The sequence below is a fragment of the Drosophila hydei genome, unplaced genomic scaffold (genome assembly GCF_003285905.1).
Source record: "Drosophila hydei strain 15085-1641.00,03,60 unplaced genomic scaffold, DhydRS2 tig00000060-arrow-pilon, whole genome shotgun sequence".
NCBI lineage: Eukaryota > Metazoa > Arthropoda > Insecta > Diptera > Drosophilidae > Drosophila > Drosophila hydei.
Genome location: NW_022045656.1, coordinates 3,280,405 through 3,306,680, shown reverse-complemented (window position 1 = coordinate 3,306,680; position 26,276 = coordinate 3,280,405). Strand labels below are relative to the sequence as shown.

The 26,276-nt window shown below is 40.8% G+C and overlaps 2 protein-coding genes and 1 long non-coding RNA gene across 4 annotated transcripts in view; 2 read left to right on the top strand and 1 right to left on the bottom strand.

Annotated features, from left to right (window-relative positions):
* LOC111594650 (AF4/FMR2 family member 4) overlaps window positions 1-25,677 on the bottom strand; it is a 37,129-nt gene extending 11,452 nt beyond the window's left edge. Inside the window, exon 1 of one of the 2 annotated variants that reach the window (XM_030222725.1) lies at window positions 25,145-25,677. In XM_030222725.1, the coding sequence (XP_030078585.1) occupies window positions 25,145-25,321 (177 nt within the window). In that variant the 5' untranslated portion in view covers window positions 25,322-25,677. The remainder of the gene's footprint in view (window positions 1-25,144) is intronic. The other variant, XM_030222726.1, reaches the window with a different exon arrangement.
* LOC111594666 lies at window positions 3,727-4,611 on the top strand. The gene is made up of 3 exons (XR_002751136.2): window positions 3,727-3,862; window positions 3,948-4,117; window positions 4,182-4,611. It is a non-coding gene; the product is annotated as an uncharacterized LOC111594666 (long non-coding RNA).
* LOC111594631 lies at window positions 23,870-24,919 on the top strand. Its single transcript, XM_023308027.2, has 3 exons — window positions 23,870-24,364; window positions 24,490-24,613; window positions 24,682-24,919. Exons 1-3 carry the CDS (start codon window positions 24,098-24,100, stop codon window positions 24,771-24,773), a joined length of 483 nt encoding a protein of 160 aa, XP_023163795.1. The 5' UTR covers window positions 23,870-24,097; the 3' UTR covers window positions 24,774-24,919.
* Window positions 25,678-26,276: the final 599 nt, after the last annotated feature.

The following is a 26,276-nucleotide window of genomic DNA, read 5'->3' as shown; positions in this document are numbered from 1 at the left end:
GCTTTTTGGCAGTTGCCGCCACAGTTTGACAGCCACTGCAACGGCCAACTAACTTCAGTTTCACTTAGTTTACTGTACAAACTCCCACTGCAAAGATAGGGTATCGAGTTACACAAAGCACAGAGTGAACAAACGAGCGGAATTAACCAAAATTATAACGGAAAAGATGTCTCCAGCACAGTGGGAAAGAAACGTATGTACCCATCGCAAAGGTTTGCAGCAGAACAGCGTTGCAACTATTGATAGTGATAGCTAAAGGGTATATAAATACCCAAAATACGTTTGCATAATATTTGATATAATGTGAACTTGTTATAAATATTTGAAAAATATTTTCATTTTCTTAAATTTATTTCATTTCGAATAACACTTTCTTGCAACATAAATATCTTTTCCTTTGCCTTTTGACCCTGTATGTCTCCTATCTCGAACATTTTATAATACATATTTATATTAATTTTAATAAGCTTCACTTAAGCAACTTAGCGTAAAACCAGTTTGGAGTATATATCTTGAACTTTTTTCCACATTTCTATAAATAAACCACAAAGAGCTGCTGTTATCTGATCTCTCTCAGCCTTTTCCTACATTTGCTCGTATTTGCTAACATAATATTTGTTTATCAAGTTCCGCTACTAAAGGAATTTAATTGCGACCTTCCGCGCACAGTGCACTTGTGCAAATTTCTTAATAATAGTAGAAAATATTCAGTTGAAGCTGTCAATAAATTAAAATAATTTTGTTGGGCAAGCGCTAAACAACTGGCTTAGAGCCGCGAAGGTCAATTAAGGTCTGTTGAAATATTGAATAGTAGAAAATGTTGAAAATTAATAATTTATGATGCGATCTTTAATGGCTTTGATGGCAGCCGGGCATTATCTAATTATATAGTAGACTCTCTTCACACTGATTATCATAATTCTGTGCAGCAAAAGCCTTTTGATGGCCTACTGTCATTGGCTAGCACTGGCGCTGGCACTGGCATTGGCATTGGCATTGGCAAAGGCACAGCCGAGGGCGCATTTAACGCTTCGCTCTGCAATATTTTGCGTCCGCTGCAACGTCTCAAGTTGCAGCCCAACCGGCATCAACATCAATTTATGTAATCTGAACAATACACAGAACCGAACAGAAGAACTGAACGCAAGTCGGGGGGAGCACATGCCAGGAACATCATCTTATAAATTTTGCTCGTTGGCAAAGATGCCTGTGGTTAACCGCAAAGCAAAGACAGCAACGAGCCGAGCAACAAGAAGTTAGGGGGCATTGGAGGCACTTTGAATTAGAGTAAGATCTGTGGCCAAACAATGCGCAGGAACAGCCAGAGTCACAGTCACAGAGTATACGATCAGAGCTAAAGAGGAGCTTGTGGCTTTGCTCGTGACACGACTTCATCGTCAAGTTTTGATGCTACAATCATCAAATTGAATGTGGCAAATATGGTATATATATGCTATATCTATGCTAACCATTTGTCAATTAAATGCCAAAGGTATTTTTGTTGTATTTAACCATATCTTATAGTTATAATATATAAATCGGTATTCTAAGGGATAGGTAATGGAATGGAACTCAAAAAGTTGAGTGGCAACAAAGTCTCTTCTTTCAAATAGGTTTTCTGTGTATTCCAAGACAAGTCTTTACACTCTCATCTCTAACTCAATCCAGCCTCAACAGCATCCTCTCGTGCTGTGGCCTGGCCTGCTCTGGTCCTCCATGTTCAGTTGTGTCTGTCGCGCCATAAAAACTGGTTTCGTTTTCGGTTTCGGCGCTTTGACTTTAATTGAGTTTTGTTTGGCTGTTTCTTTGCTTGTTTGGCCGTTGTCTGTTGCCTGTTAGCTGAGCGCATTCTTGACCAGCATTTTGGCCAAGTTCAATTGGGCTTGCGGTGGAGGCTGTGAGGCGTGGGCGTGGCATTCAGTTGACACTCGACATTGGGCTCGTGCAGGGCGAGCGAATTTGGTTGATTTTAATTTATGCGTACATTGGCCTCGCGACTCCTGACATTTCTTTCAGCTTGATTGCATTTTGGGTAGCATCAACAGCTACAGCTACAGTTTGCACTGTTGATGTTGCATTTGTAACGTTTGCATCATCAGGCTCCAGCTGGAGGTCAATGACGCGCTCCCGCCTGCAGGAGACAAGCAGCAGCCGCCTTAAAGCCAAGCAGAACACTAGACAACACACAATACAATGCAACAGCCACAGCAACAGCAACAACAACAGCAACAACAACAGCAACAACAACAGCAACATACGCTTTACAAGCAAAGCAGCCGCCTAGCTGCTGCTGTAAGGATGGGCCTGGCCCTGTCGCTCCTTGTTGTTCAAGGGGCAGGGCAGTCAGTTCTGGGCTGTACTCTGCTCTGGCCGGGCTCGCTGTGCCTGTCTTTTTTGCTTATCATAAAAAACTAGTTTCGTGTTGCAACATGCGGCATACGGCATGCAGCTTGTCATGCCACCTACAGCAGCACGGCCGAGCATCTACGTCGTCTTCTGATTGCCAGAAGAAAGTGTTGCAAGACGCTTTGACTAGTAAATTGGAGGCCGCTCTGCAGAGGCGCTGACTAAACATTTATCAGTAGAGCCTATGGTGCATTGAACTCCTCTTCCACTTGAATGTGTACACATACGTACACTTGAAGAAAAATACTAGCTAATGCATATATCAATTTAATTCAGACATCTTAATACAGTTTTTCCAAATTTTAAATTTAAGGAACTTTAAGGTAAACTTCCTGTGATATTAATTGCAGTTTCTTTGAGAACCCTCTACATAAGCGAAGTAGTTTTATTTGAAGTCTTCAAGAGCGACTCTTAGCCAAGTACAGAATTCGACACTGATCACAGCAGAAGTTACACTCATGTTCTTTGAGTGTACGCATGCAATTTACTTCATGCCCAGAGCTGTGGGCGTGCCAGCCGCCCATTCGCCATTCATATTTTTGCACTCGACTGCATTCAGACAAACATCTACTCATCACGCCTGTCTCGCTGCGGCAGCAGAGAAGTTTCGCTTCTATCTGCCTCCTTGTCTGTCCCGCTGTCCTCGCTGTCCGTGTTCCCGGGCCAAAGGACATTGACAGCAGCCGTCGAAAGGTAAACTAAAAGTGCAGCAAGTAGTTACCAAAGGATGCGGACAACATGGCATTCACCTAGCCATCAGCCATCAGCCATCAGCCACGAGCCAAGAGCCATGAGCCACGCGCTGTGAATGCAATTCAATGTGACAAGCATTGCAATAAAGAAGAGAAGAGAATGTCACCCAGCAGTGAGAGAGAGAAAGGAAGAGGCAGAGCTATAATGGAGAAAGGCAGCACTGAAGAGCGGGTGCTAGATTGGCAGACCTTTCAGAGATTAACTGTTGATGCCTGACAATGACATCGACTACCGTTTCAACTGTTCACACAAAAGCTTTTAAGCGGATAAGCAAGATGGACAGTTAAAGTGCCGAATATTGAATACCCTTGCAGATTGCAAGTTTACTTTAGTAACAATAGTTGATAAGACTTTATCGTAATATGTTAATCGCACACATTTCTATGCTACTATCAGAGCTATTTTATATATAGTTTAATTAATTTAAGACCAAGTATTATGACAGTATTTGCATAGTTATATAGTCTGAACTACTTATCTATCACGATATATATAATATCACATAATGGATTATACTATGCCTTTTCCCATGCATGGCATATTATGTAATAGTAAATAAATCTCAGTTAACGAAGTTTTTCCTTTATTTTAAATGTAATTCAAACTACCTGCAACTTTAAAAGTTCCCTCTATAAGTTCTCGCTAGGGTTTCCCATGCCTCGACGCTCTCCCTTCAAATGCTATATGTATTCTAGCTTCAAAGGTGAAACCTAAACAAATTTCTAGCTTGTTTTCTAACATTAGACAAGCCGAAAAAAGAAAAAGAAATAAAATCAATATTTACACAGCACATAAAGATTGCTGCCGCTACAACCACATCAACAAAAACACACACAGCATATACATAACGGTTATGATTGTTGACTGCGCCTCATGACAAATCTGAAATGCGAACAGTAGCAGGAGCTGGAGCTGGAACTAAGACTGGAGCTGTAACTGGAACTGGAACCGCCGGAAAGTACGTTACAAATTTGTCTAGGCCTTCGTCTGCTACAACAGCAATAATAGTATAACAACAACAGCAAGATGAAGCAGACGACAATAAACAGGCGACAAAAGCTGCCCATTTGGCTGGAGTCAAGGCAACAGAAGAGCGGTGAAGGGGCAGAAAGAAGACCGGGGGCAAAGGGATGTGAATAAATTTCAAGATATGCGTCGTTCTTGTCGCTCTGCTTGTTGTTGTGGAGTTGCTTCTGCTGTCGTGGGGTTAAAGTACCGTTGAAATGCTTTCAGCATTTTTCATATTCATAACATAGCAGCAGAGCGCAAGCGAGAGAGAGAGGGAGGCACGGACAGAGAGGTGAGGCAGTGGGCGAGGGGAAGGGCTGCATTTCAAGCAAACAAACAGAAAATAAATAAAAGGCGTAAAGACGTAAAAGCAAAATAGGGAAAACAAGAAACCAGAAGCAAAACGCCGAGAGCAGCTCCAAGGGATGGTCACAACTTGCGCCAGGGCTGGGCAACCACATACACTGCTCTACACCCCCTTGTGTTGGCGTGGGTGCAGTGGCATGTGCTTAAGCTGCGACAGGGTGAGGGAAGTTCACTTTGAGCTGTGAATGGAAATACCTTTAGCCTTAACTGCTGCCCAGTGAAAGGCCGCTGCGACTTTCCATGTTAGCTTTGTGGCCTGTTTCTATGTCAAAGTCATTGGCCAATGGTCAATGTAGAACAATGAAACGGCACACACGACGCAACGAATGCGCCTGATCGACTATGATCTACCTCGACCAAAATTCTATTGACAAGTCTTTGCACTACGTGATATTTTAATCTGAAACTATTTACATTTTTATGTAATATATATGAATAGAATTATTTGTAATATGTCGTATCGTTGTTTGGTATAGCTACGATTCGTATTTATACAAAGACCAACCTACATATTGAGCAGCTCATGTGTTGAAACAGATCAATAGATTGTTCACGCGAATCTATATTAATATATATTATTTTAGGGTCAATAAACGATTGAGAAAGTCACATTGTTAAACTAAGCTGTTGAAATTGGTTCCAGAGTCTGAGTTGTCTGAGTTGCCTTATGCAACAGGGAGTACAGGGTATATAGAAGAACTGCAGCGCAGAGTCAAGACACGGCTCAGCATGTCCAAAGCGATTGCACGATTGCTCGTCCACAACTGCTCATGACTCGCGCTAATCGATTTGATGGCAAACGTGCGCAGCGCGACGTCAAAGACGATCGCCAATACACATCGATCGACAGTTGTTGCCACTATCCAGTTGGCACTTGCCACTTGCCACATTGGTTCTGACCACTTGACTTTCTAAAGTTCTGCGTTCTGCGTTCTACGTTCTGCTATTTATGTCAGACGTGTGGCTGACCCGCCCGCCACCCAGCCCGTTGTCAACGCAGCCAGCGTTGATTTCTTGAGCAAACTTTTCCATTTACTTGCCGTGCACAGGCAAGCATTAGACATTAAATTAATTATGGCCAACCGTGAAAAACCATTTACCAACTTTTCACCCGCCTTCCTTTCGCTCACCCTCTCAATTACGCCCCAGCTCATTTGCGACCCCAACGTGAAAACTAACCACCCTTCGCAGCAGTCGAGCAAGCAGAAAATTAAACATTTTTTTCTTCTTTTTTATTTTGATTAGACTCTTGAAATGTGCAAATGAAAACATGAAGGAATGCCGGCAGAGCCTTTGGAATGGAATTAAAGAAAATAAATACAAGAATGTTCTTTAAGCTGCGTATTAGCCGATCTAGCATAGCCCAGAGCATGCCTCTGCTGAGTTAATCAATCCATTTGTGATCAACTCGAGATTTGCTCTGATTAGGCTAACCACAAAAGCATTTGTCCGATGCACCACAACTAGACCAGAAGTTCGTTAGCCGCTGGCGCTGGCAGCCTTTCGCCTCGTGGATGCCACAAACAGACGCGCCTGTAAACAAACTAAACTTCCGTCTGGTTGCACTTCAACACGCTGCACACTGCAGGCGCTGACCCAAATAGGCAACGCGCTGCTCATAAAAAGCGCCCCAGGAAACGAACAAGCGCGAGCGGTGCGGACGAGGTGCTGCATTCAACAAAAAGCGATTGCAACAACGTGTCACCAGCAGGCAGCAATTATGTGCCATCGATGGCAAATCAAACCGAGCTGAGTTGCCCTTAAGCTGCCGCCCCTTCGCAGCCCCGCCCCCATCAATTGGCGGCCTCCCTTGAGGTGTCGGATGACAGCTCGTTGCAATGGCAGTTGCAGTCACAGTTGTTGCCAGTCTCTCTCACACACAGTCCATCAACTTGGCCATCGACTGTCGCTCATTATGAAATTAAAGACGACATCGCATTGCCGACAGTTATTATAACGAAAAGCAGCTAGAAAAAAACTCTTAAAGATTGCGTATACGTCGCGTGTGTCGCATTGAACAGCAATTACCCGTCGGCGTTGTTAAGGCGCCCGTGGGAGCCGTCAATTGAGGGGCAGGTAGGCAGCGTGGCAGGGGCAACGGCATGAAGGCAATGCACAAATAGTGAACATTCAATTCTGCAGTTTTCAGGTGTGAAAAAAAATCCAAAACACTCGTATATAACTACAATAAAATTCAGAAATAATTGAGAAAACAAAGTATTTCAATAGAGACTAAAAAATACCCTCTATCTTCAATGTATAATCTATTCGAGTGGCAATTGATGTTGCAAACATTTAAGATGACAAACGAACTTATTGATCTGACTAGCTCTTCAACTTGATCAGTTATATATGAAGCACGGCTCTCTCTGGATCAAGCTTGATCAACTCCTATTTTGATTGTGGGTGCAGGGTATACAATTGCTAATAGACACATATGGGATAGACCATGTGGCATGTGGCATTCGGCATGTGAGGTCCATACTGTTGTTGGCACCGCTGATAAAACCCACCTGGCTGCCATTTTATTGTACGCTTGCCAGTTTAACAACCCAGTCAGGCAGCCAGTCAGCTAGCTATCTAGCCGGCTAACGTGGCCTAAACGAATGGGTAGCTGACTGTGCCAGCTGCTACCGAAGCTGTTACCTCTTTCTTCGAACATTCCTTTCGGTTTAGTCGAGTCCCAATTCACGCAGTTGCCACAATTTGAATCTGTGCGCCACTTGGCCTGTTTCACCATTGGAGAATCTCAGGGAGATACGAAATGCGAAATGGAAAAGGCTGAAAACAGCTTAGCCAAAAAATAGAAATGAAAGAAAATGTTCAAACAAATTCGCGTAGCGCAAATTTGTAGCACAGAACATAACGGTAAATGTAAAAAGGGTGGCCGCAAAAGGTAAAAGCAACTTGGGATGCGAAATTTATGCCCGCTTCACAGCGGAGGCAGCTGCCAAGCCAAAGTTTTTCTAGCTCTTGCTCTTGATGTTGTTGTTGTTGTTGTTGTTATTGTTGTTGTTGTCGCTGGTCGATGCAGTTAGAAAACTGACCGCAGCCATATTTGACAACGGCTACAGCAACGGAACGTGCTCAGCTATCAACTCTCAGCTCAGAGCTCACAGCGAGGAAGCCAGCAGCTTGTCCGCCCCATTGGTGACCGTGGCCAATCTGCAATCCCGTTCTCAGTCCCATACCCATACCCATTCTCATTCCTATTCCTATTCCTATTTCCATTCCCATTCCCGCTCCCGTTCCGCATTAAATCAATCGCCAGCGAATAACAGTTCCAAGAACTTTTTATATTTTTTTACCAACCATCAATTGAGGCACTCTAAACGGGAGTGGAAAATGGCAAATAGACCATTTGCGGTGCCCTTTTGACTACGGAAGGCAAGAGGCAACGGAGGAAAGTGCTGCAAGTTTCAACTTGCAACTGCAACGAATCCATTAACAAGTGACAATCAGAGCTTGCATAATATTAAGTTAGAACTATCAGTTGACTGCGAAGGCCGGACGAAGAGATAGTGACATGCTTTTAGACTAACCACACAGGCGACGAGTCGAATGTGGTATGGTGGATCGATGTTGATAAGGATTAGGAATTCGTAAGTTATTAGAAAAAAAGTTTATTCGGTAAAAAAAATTAAAAAAGTATCCTATGGAAGTCATCTAATAAGTTCGATTTTACTTAGTAATTGAATGATTCTGCTTTTTTGGGAAAATATTTAGTTTTCATTGCTTGAATAACATGACAGTATATTAGGTGCTTTGTGCTTGGACATGATTCAAATTTTGTACAGATATTGGTTAGAAATTTGCTAATATGCTTTACACTTATTGAATGATTATTTTCAGAGTATTGGAAGGTCTCTTACGGAAGTATTCTAGTTTCCACAGAACATTAAGGAATTCCTTGTGTAACACCAATGGAGATTAGGTAAGTGGCTTGGGCTATCAGCTGGCTATCGATGGCGCACAGCTGGCTCGAAGCCAAGTCTTGTGTGTGGTATAGCAACAACAAACCCAAATACTAATACAAATCCGCATACAATTTGGCAGGCCATGCACGAAATATCACAGCTCGTAAATCGACAGCACAGCTGAGCTCCCTCCTCCTCCTCCTAGCCGCGAACCCCCAGCTGCGAGTGCCTTTGACTAGTCCGATGTGTCCTCTGCGCTGGTCTGGGGCGTTTTTTTTTTTTTTTGGGCGTCGGCTGCTGCGCGAATTATGCCACCAAGCGGCACCAAATGAAATGAGTACCAAAACCAAAAAAAAAAAATTTAAAAATAAGAGAAAAATCTTTGGATTGTTTTTCATGCATTGCCAAATTGGCCTGGCATGAGCTTGAGATGCAGCCTTGCAGCCAGTTGCTGCTTGCTTGTTGCGAGTTGGAAGTTGCCCGTTGCCATGTTGCACGTGCGCCTTGCGTCGGCTTGGCCAGCAAACGGGTTTTGCGCTTTGGGCTTTGCGCGCACTTTAATTTGCCAAAGTGGCAGCAGCAGCAACAACTAAAGATAACTGAAGCCGCACATTGGAGACGGCAACTGGGACTCCAAGAGTTAGTCTACGTCTGTATGCTGAAGGACATTTGGCGTCTGGGCAAATGAGCTAGAAAAATTGCGAAAATGCAGCCGCAACAAAGTTGAAAAACGCAGCACACAAATTGCGGCCAAGCTTTGACTGCCAAGCCAAAAGGTAAGCACCAAATGCGCAGCACACAAAAAAAGAAAGAAACAAAAAACTGTTCGAAGAGTCTGCTCGCCTAGCAGATGCCCTGTAGCTTAAATAGTTTATTAGCTAACATTTTTACCCTTTGTGTTGGTTCGCTAACAGATAAGAACTAGAACTGAAAATTAATTAAAATTATGAGTTAGGCCTATCGATCTATGGAAATTCAGCTGAGCTGCATTTGAATTTAGTTTCTTAGAACTTTGAATATGAACTAATATGCCATCATCTATACACACATGCGTTGAGTATCTCTAAAAAAGGAGGCTAAAAAGAAAGGCATCTCTGCAAAACTGTGGCTAAGTATCTGTGGCTTGTTTTGCTGCCGGCTGAAAGTTGTGTTTGTTGTTGTTGCTGTCGGTGGATGCGCTTGTGCTAAAGTCAATTTTACAAGCAATGAACTCGAGAGATATCGCTAGAGCAATTCCCCTGCCTCGACTAGTTTCGCGCGCTGCTCTGGCTGCTGCCAACGCCTGCGGACTTTGCTGGCGTCAAAGTTTTCTACTAGGGCCCGGACACGCCCACTAAATTACTAGCATATTCGCAATGGTTACAATAACAAGCACAAGCAAGTAAAACACCCAACGGATGGTGGGGCAGGACTTGCTCGCTGTCATTTGCTGCTTTGGCACACTATTAAAATAGCTCAAGTGGAGCACACGTAGGAAAGAGCGTGGAGAGTCGAGAAAAGGGCAAAGAAACATTGCGTGCACTAGTGGGCATTAGTGGGCAACAGTGGGGGGTCTTCCAACCAAATGTAAACAGTTACAGAACGATCCACACCACAACCAGTCGTCTGGTCTGTCTGTCTCAATTCTCAATTCTCTGTATGAGCCCATGAAGTGTTTGGGCTGCCCACGCTTTTTGACACTTTCTGGACATGCGATAGGCCTGAAATGTTCCGTTCCACTCAATGAATGTGCCATAAAACCGGGCACTCAGCTCTGCGCAGCGTGGGCCGAAAGTCTTCACAATTCTGATTCGAACGCGTTATAAACTCCCTCGACCATGTACTCACAATCGCCTTCAATTAGAGAACACACTCAGAGTTGAATTAAAGACGTCGTGTCTTACCTGCAAGTAGAAGGAATGTTAAAAAGAGATTAGCAAGCGTTTGCGAAAATTCATGAAATCTAAACAGAAAATTAATTAGCTCTTAGGCAACCCTCTCTATTCGTTTTTAAATCTAACATTGATAAACATTGTTTCATAATTTATTATCGAGTTAGATTATAAATAATATCTGAAGTTTTATCCTGTTAAAAATAAACTAAGATACAAATTTATTTGACTCCAAAGACTATTTGTTAACACCTAACAGTAGCCAGACAGTCAAGAGGTGCCTTTTTCCATTAGACCTGCTTTAATTTGTATCCTAAGTTTAATTGATTTTTAATGACACAAGAAATACGTTTTAAACAATGCAAATTGATCTGTGTTTATTCAAAGCTCTAGTTAGCCCGACATTTACATAAATCTAAACTCGCCTTTGATTTATCTTCAAGTTAAATTTGACACGAATATTTTTATTAATTTACGCAAATTTATATTTCCAGCGGAATTCTTTAGTTGCACAGCCTCGATGGTTCATATTAAAGCCGGCTGGGCACTCAAGCATTCGTATTATTATTATTGCTATATCCGCTCATAGACATATCTCAGCTTAGCTTCGGGGTCGAGCATAAACCCGCTGCAGCATTCATTAGTTGTCGGCACAATTCTGTTTAAATGTATGTGTATCTTAAATATATGTATATATAAATATATATTTATATATATGTATATACATTTTAAAACAAATTGACGCAAACTAATGAATAATAATCCACAAAATGCTCGCCAACTCACACTCGCACACACACTCACACACACACGCAGAACACTCATCTGGTAACCGGAAATGCTTCATTGTTGTTTTAAAAACAACAACAAGAACCATGAACCGGGCTTCACAAACGTTGGGCGTCGGAAATTGAAAAGCAACCCAAAACCAACATCAAATTTAAATGGGAAAAATTTGTGCAAAAATAAAAAAAAGAAAAATAAAATAAAAAGTGCCATTAAAAATTTAGTTGGAGGGCAGCTCAAAGCATGTGTGTGTACGAGTGTGTGTTTGTGTGTGTGTGTGTGTAATTGAACTTGTGATGCTCAATTTACGCCCGCAGCTAAACATCAACACACTCGAAACACACACTCGTAACACACGTTCACACAGTCGAACGACTTTGTCGCGTTCAAAAACGCGCTGCAACAGTTTGACAGTCATTGTGGCAGCTATTGGCTTTGTTGTCTAAGCCAAAATAACAGCAATTATTTGCCATTGTGCCAACTGTAAATGGCCCCGCCTCCTCACAGCCCACACTCTTTAATAGCTTTGGCTTGTTTTTTCCGCTTTTGCGCTTTTGTTTGGGCCAATTATTTGCCTTTATGCAATTTTCGCTAACAAACAAAAACCACACACAGAAAAAAACCGTTCAGAGTCAAGGTCATTTATAGGGCTTTCCATGGGTCATCCGACTAAAGCTGACCTCTACAGGCGTTTAAGATTATTGTGAATAATATTCATGAGCCGGATCAAATATTTTGCAAGTTTATTGCGCAATCAATAAACTGTTAAAAATAAGTACGAACAAAGCTTCGCTTTTGTTTCAAGTTTTTTGTGATATTTCGTTGCAAATTAACACCTAACCAAATTCATTGTTAATTGATCGTAAAGCCACTCATAAGGTATAAATAAACAGTGGGTCACAAGCAAAACACAAGATCTGAACACAGTACAAAATAACTTTATTGGCCGCGGGGCTAATTGTAAATTGTTTTGTTTTATTTTGACATTTGCGAGGCTTACAGGGCTGACAGCCGTGGCCACAAGAGGTTTTCTTATTTTTAGCCTAAAGTATGGTTGATAAGAGCAGATGTCATGCCAGTTATCAGTGAAAACTTAACTGTCAAATGCAAAACAAGAATTACAAATGCCAAGTATAAAGTAGCTCAGTAAAATATACCCTGTAAAGAGTGCTTAGATAAGGGGCTGATGTATACGCATTGTCGAACATGAAATTCCCTGGATAAATATATTTTGTAGTAGCTTAAAAAGCAGATAAGCATAAACGAGTAAAAAGAAAAACAATATTTCAACAGACCAAAGATTATATTTTAATTGTGGAGCTCACTGTCTTAGAGTTCCTATGACGAAAGTGGACAAAATCTTTATTCAGAGACTGAATTAACTTGAATTAAGACTGCTCATATTTAATACACATGCAACACTTTACTATAGAGTATGTTGAGCATGAACAGCACTTGGGCGCCCACTGACAGTGAGAAGTGGACATGGCTGACAGAGACAGTATATTACTCTCTATTTCTTGCTCTCTCTCACTGGCTGTGTGTCTCTCTGGTTGGGGTCTGCTCGCTCCATTTGTTGTGCCCGAAGCGCTAAAATCTTTGCATTTTAATTGAATTACAAGCGGTCCAGACTGCCAACCAGGAGGACGAGGGGGGCCTGTGGATGGGGCAGAGGTGGGTCAGGGAGGACGAGGGCGGATCCTGGTCGCGTGTGCTGCCTGCCATAAATTTGTAACTGTTTGCTGTACTTGACATATTTCATAGTTGGAGCTGGAGTTGGAGTCGAGTGCAGTTGGTTCCAGTTCGGTGTCTGCCTTCATACACAGGCACACACACACACACACACTTTATGTATATATATTTATATGTATGTGCTTACAGTTACATGCGCAACAATTTGAATAAATATTTACGTAGGTGTTTTCAGTCAGTTGTTCGCTTGTCGCGACTTTGGGAATTCGTGTAAATTAAAATTAAACTTAAATTAACAACTAAATAAATAACAAATTTAATAAACAAGTGGGCCGATAGTAGGCAAGATGCAATTGACATTTTCTACAAGCAACATAATGTAGGCTAATCTGTTCATTCTTTTCAAAGAAAACAGTTATTTTTATTAGAATATTTCTTATATAAATTCATAGAAGAACAGCTTAAATAACATAAATAGTTTAATAAGAATTTAAGCCACAACAGAGCTTTAAAGTAATCTAAACATATATATTCTGAGACAGACATTTTTCACTAAGAAATTTGTACCCTGACTAAGTTCTACGACTTTAAGTGGTTTTTTTTGTAATTATTTATGTGTATAGTAAATGTATAAACATATGTATGCATAGTAAAAAAGCCAAACACCAACCTTAAACCAAAAAGCCACCTATTTCCCATTGTTATCGTTGTCGTTGTTGTTGTTGTTGTATTGTGGTTGATCGTTCGCATTGCATTTAATTTTCATTGGTACGATTTACATTAAGCGTTAGGCAATGGCCCGACGAAAGTGCAAGCGACCATTAAATGTCATTAAGTATCGCATAATGTACACAATAAAGTATCAATATCGTTTGCAAATAAATAATCCACACACACGCACACGCACACACACAGACACATACACATGTGTGTGTGTGTGTATAAATGTATGTGGTTTTTGTTAAAATGTTACGTCATTTGGCCAGCACATTTTTCATCCATTTTCATTTCGATTTCAATTTCGATTTTCATTCAATTGCAAATGGCGGCCAGCCGGGTCAAATGTTCAGTGAAACATAAAACATTGCGCATACGCCGCATGTGACAGCATTTGTTCGGCAGCAGTTCATCAGTTGTTGTTGGTGGTGTTCATGTTGTAGTTGTTATTATAATTAATTGTTGGCGTTAAATGCGTTTGGCGCAGGATATTGTTTGTGTTTCGTTGTGTTTTTGTATTTAATTAAACGAGAAGTGCGACCAGCAGCATCACAGCAGCGTAAAAAAGTGCGTGGAAACAAAACATTTTAATTATGATTAATAATAAAGCGTCGTTTTGTTGTTGTTGTTTTAATTTTTGTTGTTGCTGTCATGCCACGAACATCGGGTTGGGCTTATGTATGAATATGCAGTGACATTTACATCTTAGGCATACATATATATAAAGATATATATATATACATGCAAAATATTACGCATACGCAATGGCTGACAATGCGAATGTCTAACATGCTTTTATTGGGGCTGCTTTATGAGCTGCAAACACATTTACATATATTTATACGTGTATGTATGTATGCTTGTATGTGTATGTGCGTGTTTGTATGAATATGCAAATTATAATTTCAGAACATGCTGTGAAAAAGTCGCAGTTCAAAAGGATTTCGAACATAAAATAAATAACTTTTTTAATCAGATTGTGAGCTGAATAACGCAAATATGCAAATATACTTAAATAAATTCAAATATTTTACAAATATGTGACTTACGTTACAATAAAATTGAAATTAGAACATTTCTCACGAAAAAAACTAAAGTTAAATATAACATTTGTTGGGCTTTTGTAAACATGGGCATGTTTTTTATGCTTTCGGTGTTCATACATGCTTATCGAGCCAATTTATGGGCATGTACTGCACTCTGCGTATAAATCAGAACTCTTTCTATCTAATGACAATCATCAACTATGTTTTGCGCTATATAACTTTATCACTTCATTTGCCTGACAAGCACAATCCCCCCAACAATATTCTCTTATCTAGCCGACAAAAAAATTCTCCAAAATTAGGAGAAGAGGAAGACGGTAAAGAGTTTCCACTGCGCCCCAATAGGGTTTTCGCTGGCATGGTTATCAGTGCCATCTTTATTGTGCCAAGGCGATGTAAGTGAATGTTCCGCACAAAAGCTGCGCAATTGAATAGGAGAAAGACGAGCGCGGGAGATGGAGTGGCTACAGCAGCGACAAAGGACACAGAACTATGCCATACTCCAAATCAAGCACGTCGCAGAACTCTCTTTGAATAATGAAGAAGTGAGAAAAATTATCTGCAATGCTCGAATATTGAATACACTACATTTTGATATGCTTTGTCAACAACAAACTGCAGGACCTATGCAATATATAAACTTCAAATTTAAATGTTTGTATACTTCTAATCTACAGTAATATAGAATAGCTTTATAACATGTGTGTTCAATTCGGCAATCTGCGATAATCGACAATATTAAGAAACTGTGTTATGGCTCAATTAGCCTGACGTGCCACATACTTGACATATCCTCTCTGTAAGGGTATAAAAAGATTGAGGACGAGGCGGCAGCTTCTGCCAAGTGCCAAGTTAAGTTGACATACAAATTAACGGTTCAATAGAGAGCTGCACACACACACACATTTAAGCATACACCATACATAGACACCCACACACACACACATTCGCGTCGAGCTGACGCACTTAAATGTATCTCAAACGGGGTCTCTGTGGCACTTGGCTTCAGCTTCTGGCTTAAGCTCTGGGCCAAAAATGATGTCGTGCGTGCCCAAACTATGCGCTGTCATTAAATCTAACGAGCTTCTAGAGAGTGGGCGTGGCATAGGGATTGAACCAGTAGCTGGGCTTGGGCACATGCAAAATGTCTAAGTTCTAGCGAACATTCAACTGAAAATTGAGAAAAGCCAAAATGCTGGACTGCCAACGTGGTTTTCACTTAAGCTCTGGCATTAGCCAAAGCATTAGCCTTGTCTTAATTACATATATCTGTATGTTGTATGCTTCCTCTTCTACAGCTTCTTCAACTATTTCTAAGGCAGCCATTATTTATGCCATAATAATAGGCAGGCCGAATTACAGACACAGATTTATGGGCCAATTGAAAAGGACAAACATTTGAATTGATTTAAGTTTAGCCATAAAATGAAGAGATTTGGAATAAATAAATGGATAACAAGCTGCTGACTTAAGGGAACTTTAAATGCCTTGATATGCATGTACAGTTTGAAGAGGACCTATACAAAGTAGAGTATAATGAAGTAAAATTTATATATAGCTGAAGTTGGAGCTGCTCTCTGACACACTTTGTTCCAAAGCTTTTACGCCTCACGCATAAGTGTATTTTTGCCTCTGAACTCTTTCATCTCGTTTTTTCCTCCCTTCCTTGGAGCGATCGAAGTTGCGTCAATTTATCTTCCGCCAAACACTGGTCTGTGTGATCATCACATGGAACAGGTTCTAGGCCAAAGGTTGAATAAGACCCTCATCGGCGGCGACTGGAATGGATGGCACCCATTTTGGGGAAGCAATAGTGCGAATCGTCGCGGAGAAGTCATATTTGAGGCGATTCAAAACTTACAATTCAGCATATTGGCGACTGGAGCCCCCACCCGTTACCCAATTAATGGACACAGGCCCTCGGCAATCGACTTCGCTGTCTACAAAGGCATCTGTGACCGGCAATTGACCATTGAAGAATCCTTGGACCTATCCTCTGACCACCTGCCACTAATAGTCACAATCCACGCGCAGCCACAGCCCTTGCCCATTAGGAAACAACTACTGCCAGCAGGATCAGATTTAGGAGTCTTTAGGCGCGAGCTCCATTACTCTTTGCACATAGAAATGGAACTTAACACTCCTGAAGACGTGGACTACGCAGCAAACAAACTGCAGGAAGAAATAGTCAAAGCTGCGCACCAAGCCGCCCCACCATCTTGCCAAACAAGACAACAGTCTCCGTACAACATCCCCCTCACCTTGGAGGCCCAACACCTACTAATACACAAAAGATGGGCCAGGAGACGCTGGTTAAGATTACGCACGCCTGATGCCAAATCCACGTACAACGAAGCCACGAGGCATCTTAAAGCTGCTCTCGCCCTGCTTCAAAAGAGGTGTATCAGCGATGCGCTGGTACGAGCTGAATCGCCCACTGACGCAGAGTTTCAATTATGGAAATTTACAAGAAAGCTCAAACGGCAGCCAATACGTCGTCATCCCATTCGGAGCATTTCTGGTTCCTGGCACATTGGAGACGAAGCTCAAGCTGAGGCTTTTGCAAACCACCTTCAAGACCAATTCACGCCGGTGATTACCGCAGAGGCCTCAGAAATCGAAGCAACAGAAGACATCGTTCTCTCGCCCCTCCCAGCTGAAGACCAGATAACTGGATGTACAAAAGAAGAGGTTCTTGAACACATCAGAAGAGTGAAGGCAAAAAAATCCCCTGGATATGATCTAATAAACGGCAGAGTCCTTAGAGCACTGCCTGACTCCACCATAGACTACATAACTATGGTGTACAACGCCATGCTCCGCATCCGGCACTTTCCAGCCTGCTGGAAGCGCGCCGTGATTGTGATGATTCCTAAGCCTGGCAAACCCGTGGGAGAAATTGAGTCGTACAGACCAATTAGCCTGTTGCCAGTACTCTCCAAAATATTCGAAAGAATATTTCTGGAACGAGTACTGACACATCTGGGACGCCAGGAGGCCATTCCAAACCATCAGTTTGGCTTCAGGAGACAGCATGGAACACCGGAACAGGTTCACAGAGTTGTGCACCATATCCTTGGAGCCTTTGAAGAAAAGATGTACTGCTCTGCCGTCTTTTTAGACATCAAACAGGCGTTTGATCGAGTTTGGCACCTGGGACTGCTGCAGAAAGTGAGGACCACCCTTCCAGCCCCATTTTTCGCGTTGCTATCCTCATACCTTATTGGAAGAACCTTCCAAGTGTCAAGGGGGCAAGCAGTATCCTTGACTAGACCAATTATGGCTGGAGTACCACAGGGTAGTGTTCTAGGCCCAACACTTTATACTTTATTCACAGGAGATATGCCAACTCCCGAGCCAAATATAGGAAGTACAGATGCAGTACTCATAGCGACCTATGCAGATGACACCGCCATCTTATCACGTCACGTATCTGCGCAAGAAGCTTCAGACTCACTACAAAAATATCTGGACTCTTTCGGACGCTGGGCAAAACGGTGGTGTATCACCATTAATGCACAAAAGTCTGTACATACTACCTTCGCCACTAGAAGAGGAGATTGCCCAAGCGTTGCATTGGGGCCCACTATTCCCAAAGCCTCAAAAGTAAAGTACCTTGGTATCACTCTTGACAGAAGGCTGACTTTTAAAGCGCACATAAGTCAAGTAACCTCAAAATGCAAAAGCAAGCTAAAAACCCTCGACTGGATGCTGAGAGCTTCAAGCAAGTTGTCTTACAGCAGCAAGGCCGCCATCTACAAGGCAATAGTTGTCCCAACCTTCGTATATGGTATCTCTCTATGGGGCTCCTCGGCGAAGACTACAAGGAACAAAATTCAGACCCTGCAGAATAAAGCACTACGCAGATTGACTGGAGCCAGCTGGTTTGTAAGAAACTCAGTCTTACATAGGGATTTAGCAATTCCCACAGTTGCTGAACTCATTGGGCGACACAGTTCAAGATACGCGGACAGACTTGCAGCGCATCCTAACCATCTCGCAAGCAACCTGGCTATAAACAACAATAGGCGAAGACTGAAGAGATTGCATCCTCTAGACAATATTAGAACTAATTAAGATAGTAGCTACAAGTGCAGAATAATTGGCATATCTGCCCTCCCATTAGTTAAGGTTTAGAGCTAAATGCGCTATAGAGTCTAAGACAATAAGCTGCAACAAAATAAAGAAATAAAAAAAAAAAAAAAAAAAAAAAAAAAGTTTGAAGAGGACCTATACAAAGTAGAGTATAATGAAGTAAAATTTATATATAGCTGAAGTTGGAGCTGCTCTCTGACACACTTTGTTCCAAAGCTTTTACGCCTCACGCATAAGTGTATTTTTGCCACTGAACTCTTTCATCTCGTTTTTTCTTCCCTTCCTTGCTCTGCTTCGCATTTGCTCCTCTGCCAACACTTCATTTTCAATTGTGCTCAAAAGCTCAAGAGCCAATCAATTCCCAGTGACACGAGCTGCATTTCTCACATTCCTATTCGTCTCAACGGAGAGCTGTGCGGCAAATGGTGAGTATTTGTATGCTCTTTAATATACTCGTATTACACACAGTGTATTATGAGAGCTTTTGCTTTAATAATTATTTTAAGAAATGATTTCCACACAAGATTATCAAATAGCTCTTGCCTTTTAGAGCATTACCTGTACACATTAGCGTACATGTTTTTTTCTTGTTTTCTCGATGCCAAATCGAAGTTCAGACCAAAACAGATGGCTGGAATCTATTAAAGCTGCGCATTACATGCAAAACAACTTAGAGCAAACCGGTAAGCTCAACGTGGCCCGCCCACCTACAAAAAAGAAAACAAATTGGAAGAACGAGAAAAAATAAACCTCCATGCGGAGATTAATTTGATTAGCAGGCGGAAATCAACAGACGCAATACAAAGACTAAAAGCTAGCCAAGAATCAAACTCATGGCCCACACGTAGTGCTTAGTCGAGCACTTACAACCGGAGCACTGATTGGCCGACTGATTGATTGATTGATTGATGATGTGCGCCCTAATTCAAATTTACACAAGTGCGCAGTCAAAGTCATTTGCTGTGCTACTCATCGAAGGCCCGACGATTGCAAATAGTCGCAGGTGATAAAGCAAAGATAGTCTTCTAATCAAGTGGATGATAACAGGACGACCGATAATGCACAACAAGTGCTACACTGAAAGCATGAGCAGTGGCTTAGTTGATGTCAAGCTCAAGTAAAGTTAAGCAACAATTCAAATTGATAATCAATACAATCAATTATATACTTTAAATTACAGTTATGTCAACGTTTGCAATACTGATACAATCTAAAGTAAGCCTAAAGAAAGTTAAACAAGACTCAAATTTGGAAGTCAAAACAATAAATGTTCTGTTTCGTATGCCATCTTCTCTCAGTGTATCCCTCATCCCCCTCTATGAGCACATAAAATGTGAAAATAATGCTCGTTCAACAGATATTTGTCTTTGATTTGAAAATAGCCTCTCATAAAGTTGTTAACCAAACAAATGGGGCTCAACACAGCTGGGCTGCTGGTGAATTGCAAATATTTATGCGTTGATAGCACCTTTCGCACTTTCTGAATTGAAGCACATATTCAATAAATAATTCCGCAAATTGCGTGTGAGCATTATGAATTGCTGTTTATGGCAGTTGTAAGTGTTTCGGCCAACAAAGGCGATAAGATACTCACGTCTGACAAGTACATAAAAATAAATTCTTTTAAATATCTATATAAGTATATACGCCCTAGCCGATGTATTTGACGGAAATCCATCATGCGACGATTATTTTCAGTGTTCACACACGCGACTCGGCTGATTACATAATTTACAATTTGAGTTTATGTGTTTTCTAACTCGTTTAAGAAGCGAAAAATATAGATTAGAATAGAACTCGGCTTTTTTGTATTACAATACCTAAGATCTCTCTTGACTTCAAAAACACTCATTCTAGCTCGTCCTATTGCCGTCTTAATCATTTTCCCCACCTTGACTAGACCTAATGATTTTGCATAGTTTCTGAATCAAATTCCAAAAACTGTTTAATTTTGAAGCCTTGAAAAAGGCTGTGTGACAGGCTATTTACCTCAGATGTTATCTACAATATGATGTCAAGTATCAAGAATCTTATCTGATTCATAAATTGACTTATCTTTTTGAGCTTATTACAAATGTATCGGAGAAATTCCAACCCACTGATTCATAAGTGTTAGCAGACTATTGACCTTCCTATGTCGCAAATAGAAACTGTTGGCAACTAAATGGGGCTTCAAGTGAAAAGTTCCAATTCGACAACTTGGCCAATCTCACGTTCGCTCTGTAGCTAGTCTTTTGGCCATGTCATGACTTGAGCCACACTCACGACACTCACGCTTCTCATATGTGTGATTGGCAGCCATGTGGCTGGACACCCACATGCCGTTATGCAAAACTAGCGCTTGGTTCCCAGCAAACAGCTCAGCTCAGCTCTGCAATGCACTTGACACAGACACCCCAAAAAAAAAATCGAAAACCCCCCGCATACCCTGCTTAAAAAGCAAACAAATGCGACGCCCGCTTCGAATTGTGTATGTCACAAGCTGTCGTTGACGTTGCCGTTCTTGTTGCTGTTGTTGTCGTTGTTTTATTGAGTGAACCCGGTCCATGCAATTAGCTGGAGGTCGTTTGTTCAGCCAACATGTCCGTTGTTGATGTTGAATTGGGTGCGGAGCGATCCCAACCGACAGACAGTCGACGACTCGACAACGTTTTGGCCACAATTTGTTAAACAAATTGTTATTAAACTATTCGAAGCTTGCCAATTGATTGTCCATTGTGTCAAGTTAATTGCAAATCACAGGCCTAACTATAGCCAAAAAAAAAGGAAGAAAAAAATAAATGAAAACTGCATCACGCTTGTTCCTGGCCCTTTTCCAAACTGGTTTCTTTTTGATTGACTAGATTTTCTTTTTCCTTTTTTTTTGTTTTTGTTTTTGTTTTGTTTTTGTTTTGGGACAGACTGTCATTCAATTGTCAATATCTGCGCGGCTCGATCGGTGATCGTCACGACTTGCTGCCTTTTAGCTGTCTCGCGCGCAGTCGGAAATTGCTTTTGCATTGAACTTCAATTGAAATTTGCGCGCTGCCAGTTTGCGAGCAACCTGGGCCTGGGCCACGGCCATGGGCGTGGCAGCTGGGGCACGTGGCAGCTGCGGGCTTCATATTTCAGAAGAAAGTTGAACTATATAATAAAATGAGTTTAATTAATTGATGGGGAAATGCATTTATCATAGACTTTCAGAATGTAAGAGTTATGGCCGAATTCTTGTATTGGTTCTAATAAACATGAATAGATGATGGCGAGCTTTTACATAAAACAATAGAGTACATATATATATAATATAATCTCATATATTTCCAACCAAGTAATCAGAGCTTTTATATCAAATATTCGACAATATGTTCAAGAAATGTTTGTGCTGCATTAAATTGCGCGTCGGCTGTGCCTTAATAGCCATGACCATGACTCTAATCTATGGCTCCTCTATGTTGGTAATGGCGCTTATTTTGAACAAAAAGGTGCCAGGTAAGCGTACGTCATATCCTTTATCTAAAAATATAGGATTTTAAGCTCTGTCTGTCTGACTTATAGATGCGCTAGCCAATCCGTATCTTGACGAAGACGTACAGATTCGTGTGCTCATAGCATCTGCAATTTTGATGCTAAGCAGCATCTTCTTAATCATTGGCGTTCTGTGTGTAAGAAACATAATCCCTAATCTGTAGATAATACATAGCTAGATCTGTGACTTTATGTCTATTTGTATGTGTGTGTTTGTGTGAATTGAAACAGCAATTTTTATTTGTATCTGCTTACGTTTGTGCATGTGTAAATGTATCTGAAAACATTTGTATATATATACATCTGTATCTATACCTTTATTTATATCTATTCTCATATTTGAGGCTGAAAAAGTATATGTTTGCTTAATATCTATAAATATTACATTTTTGTATATTTAATAATATCCATGACTATCACATAATACGTTCCTTTATTATATCTGTTATTGTTTTTGTGTATCTTTAACTTTAATATAATTAAATTGGTATGAGTATCTGAATAAGTATCTTTATCTGTAAATGTTTATATGTAATCTGTATATGCACCTGCTTCTCAGTTGTAACTTTATAGACATCTGTTTATTAACTTATATCTCAATTTCAATCTGCAGAAAATTCCATTTTTTCGCAATTCCCTGGCTGCTATTAGCTTGTACTCACATCGTTGCTAAGATAATAGCATGGCTTCTGTTTGTAATCCACTATGGGCATTTTTTCCTTATAGGTTTGCTCTTGTGCTCACTGGGTGAGTAACCCAACTCGATGTCTTAGTACATATTTGATGAAACAAATTTTTTCCCGTTGCAGTTGTATACATATATTTTTGGATCATTATACTATCATATGTTTTAGTTCTGTTCAACCGTTGATGTTTCCAATTTCAGTCCCTTACACTAATTCACTCAACTTTGCTCAGCATTCACAGTCAAACAAATATAGGTACGTTCAAAACATATATCTTAGCATTTTTCTTATGTTCATCTGAGGTGGAGTATGGCCGGCAAGTTATATTGTCACTGCGTGACCATGCGCACTTGCAGCTTATCCAGCGCAATATTCTTCATTTGTTTTTTCTTATGCGAAATGGGTTTCCTTGGCCAAAGAGGCATTTTCATCTGTAAGTGTACGCAATCCTCTGTATATATGTATATAAATATAGATTTTGTTTTCTATGCTACCCTTTCTAGATTCGAAGCCAGATTTCTGGGATTATGTGCAGGCGGGAATTTTAATGATCGGTATTATCACTTCAATTATATTGATCTTTGGTGTCTATAAGGTAAGGCATAACTTTATACCCATTTACAAAAATATATATGTAATAGTCGTAAGATGTTTTTTAATAACTGACTAATGTCAGCAAAAAGAATGCGCCTATCTTTTCTGGACAATCATTTTTTCGGGCATATTCGCATTATATTTATCAATGTTCATTATTGATTTGGTCACTTATAAATATTTAATTACGGGCGCGTTATTGCAACTGACTATAATATGTAAGTCGACTAAGTCAAAACTATATTTTCTATTGTTTTACTGTATTATTTCGTCTACTCCATTAGTTATTTTGGGAATATCGATTTTTGGCGTGTATACCGGCTACATTGAACTGAAATTAAATTCATAAATTCTTTACGTGTTTTTCCAAAATTTTCCTTCATTTTTATGTAAACTAATTGATGACATAAAATCCATACATTAGCCATTTAATATTTTTCGGAATCCAGTTGGCTTTTACAAAATTGTAATAGTATTCAGATGTGTTAATATTCATTGGAGAAAAAGGCACAGTCATTAACTATGTGTATTTACTAAACGATAATACTTGGATTTTCATTGCAAATATTTAAAGTTTCTTTCAAAATTAAGCGACGTTCGAGAACGCCTCAAGCGACAAAATACATTGATTAGTTTGCAATAAGATTCTAACCAGGATGGCTTGTCGCTGCAAGTACTTTATAAAAATACTGAACAAATGCTGCTTTTGCTTCTCGCTGCGCACAGGCACGTTACTCTTAGGTTGCATATTCCTGACCTGGTTCGTGTACCTATGTCTGGGCAGCGCCTTTATGATGGAGTGCATCTTCCCCAATGAATACCAGCGGGAGACATACGGACCTCCTGCAGCACCAAAGACTACCATGGTCTTCTCGTTCTTCGGCATCGCTGCATCAGCAATGGTCTGCATTGGCGTGCACAACGTGAGTATTTATTAATTGGGATAGCAGCTATATTTTGATTTTGGCTTTGGTTAGACGATCTGGATATATTATTTTACACTCGATACTCGTAGGCCAATTCTATTTGATTCCTTCTTCTTTTACAGAATAACGAGCTGATGTTCGTACCGTTTTTGGTGCTAGCTCCGATCTACATTTTTGTACACATACTGGCTATGATTGTCTATAGCTTTGTCTGGGTCATAGTTATTCTCTTCATCATCACAATAGGTAAGAACTCTTATCGTCGTCTCCGACTGCTAACTGATACCCATCTAAATTCAAACTAATTTTCGCAGTTGTATTAATCTATGCATGGATTATCATATATTCCTACTTCTCGGAACTGCGCTATGCCTACGATGATGAACTGCCCCATACGTACATCTGAACATTAAATAACTAAATTCTTCCGTTGGAGCTGTTTTTTTTTCCTTTTGATATAGTTGCTATAATACAAATTACGTATGTGAAATATCAGAATTGTCTGTAATTAATTAAACTGAGTCGCGAAGCAGATATATTACAATAGTTTTCGTTTTCTCGATATTTTTGATGAGATGCGAGTACGACGGGTTATTGGATAATTCTATTGGCAAATGGGAACAGTACTTATTGGGGAAGTTGTCGGCAATACATTGACGGGTTTTCTTTCACAACTTTCTATTTACATGACTTTCTGGCTGTCATGCTTGATGCGTCGCATGCGGGTTGATCAGGTTGTCTATAACTTGGGGGAGAGTGGAAGAAGCATGAACTTACCTTTGGTAAAGAGGCCAGCACCTGCTGCTTGACATCCCAGACGAGTCGCTCCGATGGGAACTGCAGACACTTGTAGACATTCAGCTCCGGCACATGGATGCGCACCAGTAGCCAGCCATCCCGTGGCTCCGGCGGCGGCTCATCGTCAAACGCACCCGGCCCGGACGTGCTGTCCATATTGGCCGGGTTCTGTTTGACTTTGGGCGTGGGTGGGTGATACGTCGTAATTTTGACGGCTTTTCGCGCACAGCGTCACAGTGAAAAAAAAATACTTGGCTCAAGGCAAGTTTTTCGGTTTTTTGTTTATTCTTTTGTCAGATTAATTTTATTTGCAGTTCGAATTTTTTGTTGATATCTCGAAAATGTTATCAATTGAACATTTATTTGATTGAGCTGCCCGCTGCCATCAACTGAAAATCGTTTCGCGTGGACACTTCCTTATGGCCCTTCCGTTCACTTGACAGCCTACCAGTTGGAATGTACATCATGCTGTAGAGAGAGGATGAGAAATAGTTGGATAAGAGCATTGCTAATTTTCTTAAAGATATGAAGCTAATGAAGTATAAATTCTTATTTTTGTAAATTTGGTTCAATTCAATGGGACTATTTTTCTCTAAGTGTAGCAACTCTTAGAGCCGAGTCTGTGTCTGTTTTGACTGCTTAAGTAACCACACAAGACGTCAAATGCGTTGTCACACAGCATTCGTTTGACGTAAAAAAACTTAATTTGTAAATTGGTTTACTTTTTTCAGACCTCTTGCTCAGCGCCTCTCCCCCGCTTTGGGCAGTCAGGCGGTCTGTCAATCGGTCGCTGTCATTGTGTCAGTCGTACAAACACTTCCCCGAAAGCCCCATAAATTGCCAAGGCGGGCAAAAAGCTGGCACATTCAACATTCCCAGTCGTTGCTGCTGCTGCTGCAGATTACTCTCTGATATTGACATTTTATGGCGGCAGCAGTTGCAGTTGCTGCAATTATGCACAAATTAAATTCACACGCTAACCTCAAGAGCGAGAAAAACTGGAAGGCTATTTTTTTATTAATGGCAGCAGCTTGAAAATGTGTGCCAATTCGCAAAGAGAGGGGCATTTTTATAACAGTGTTATAATAATTGGCTTCAAGTTTAGTAGATG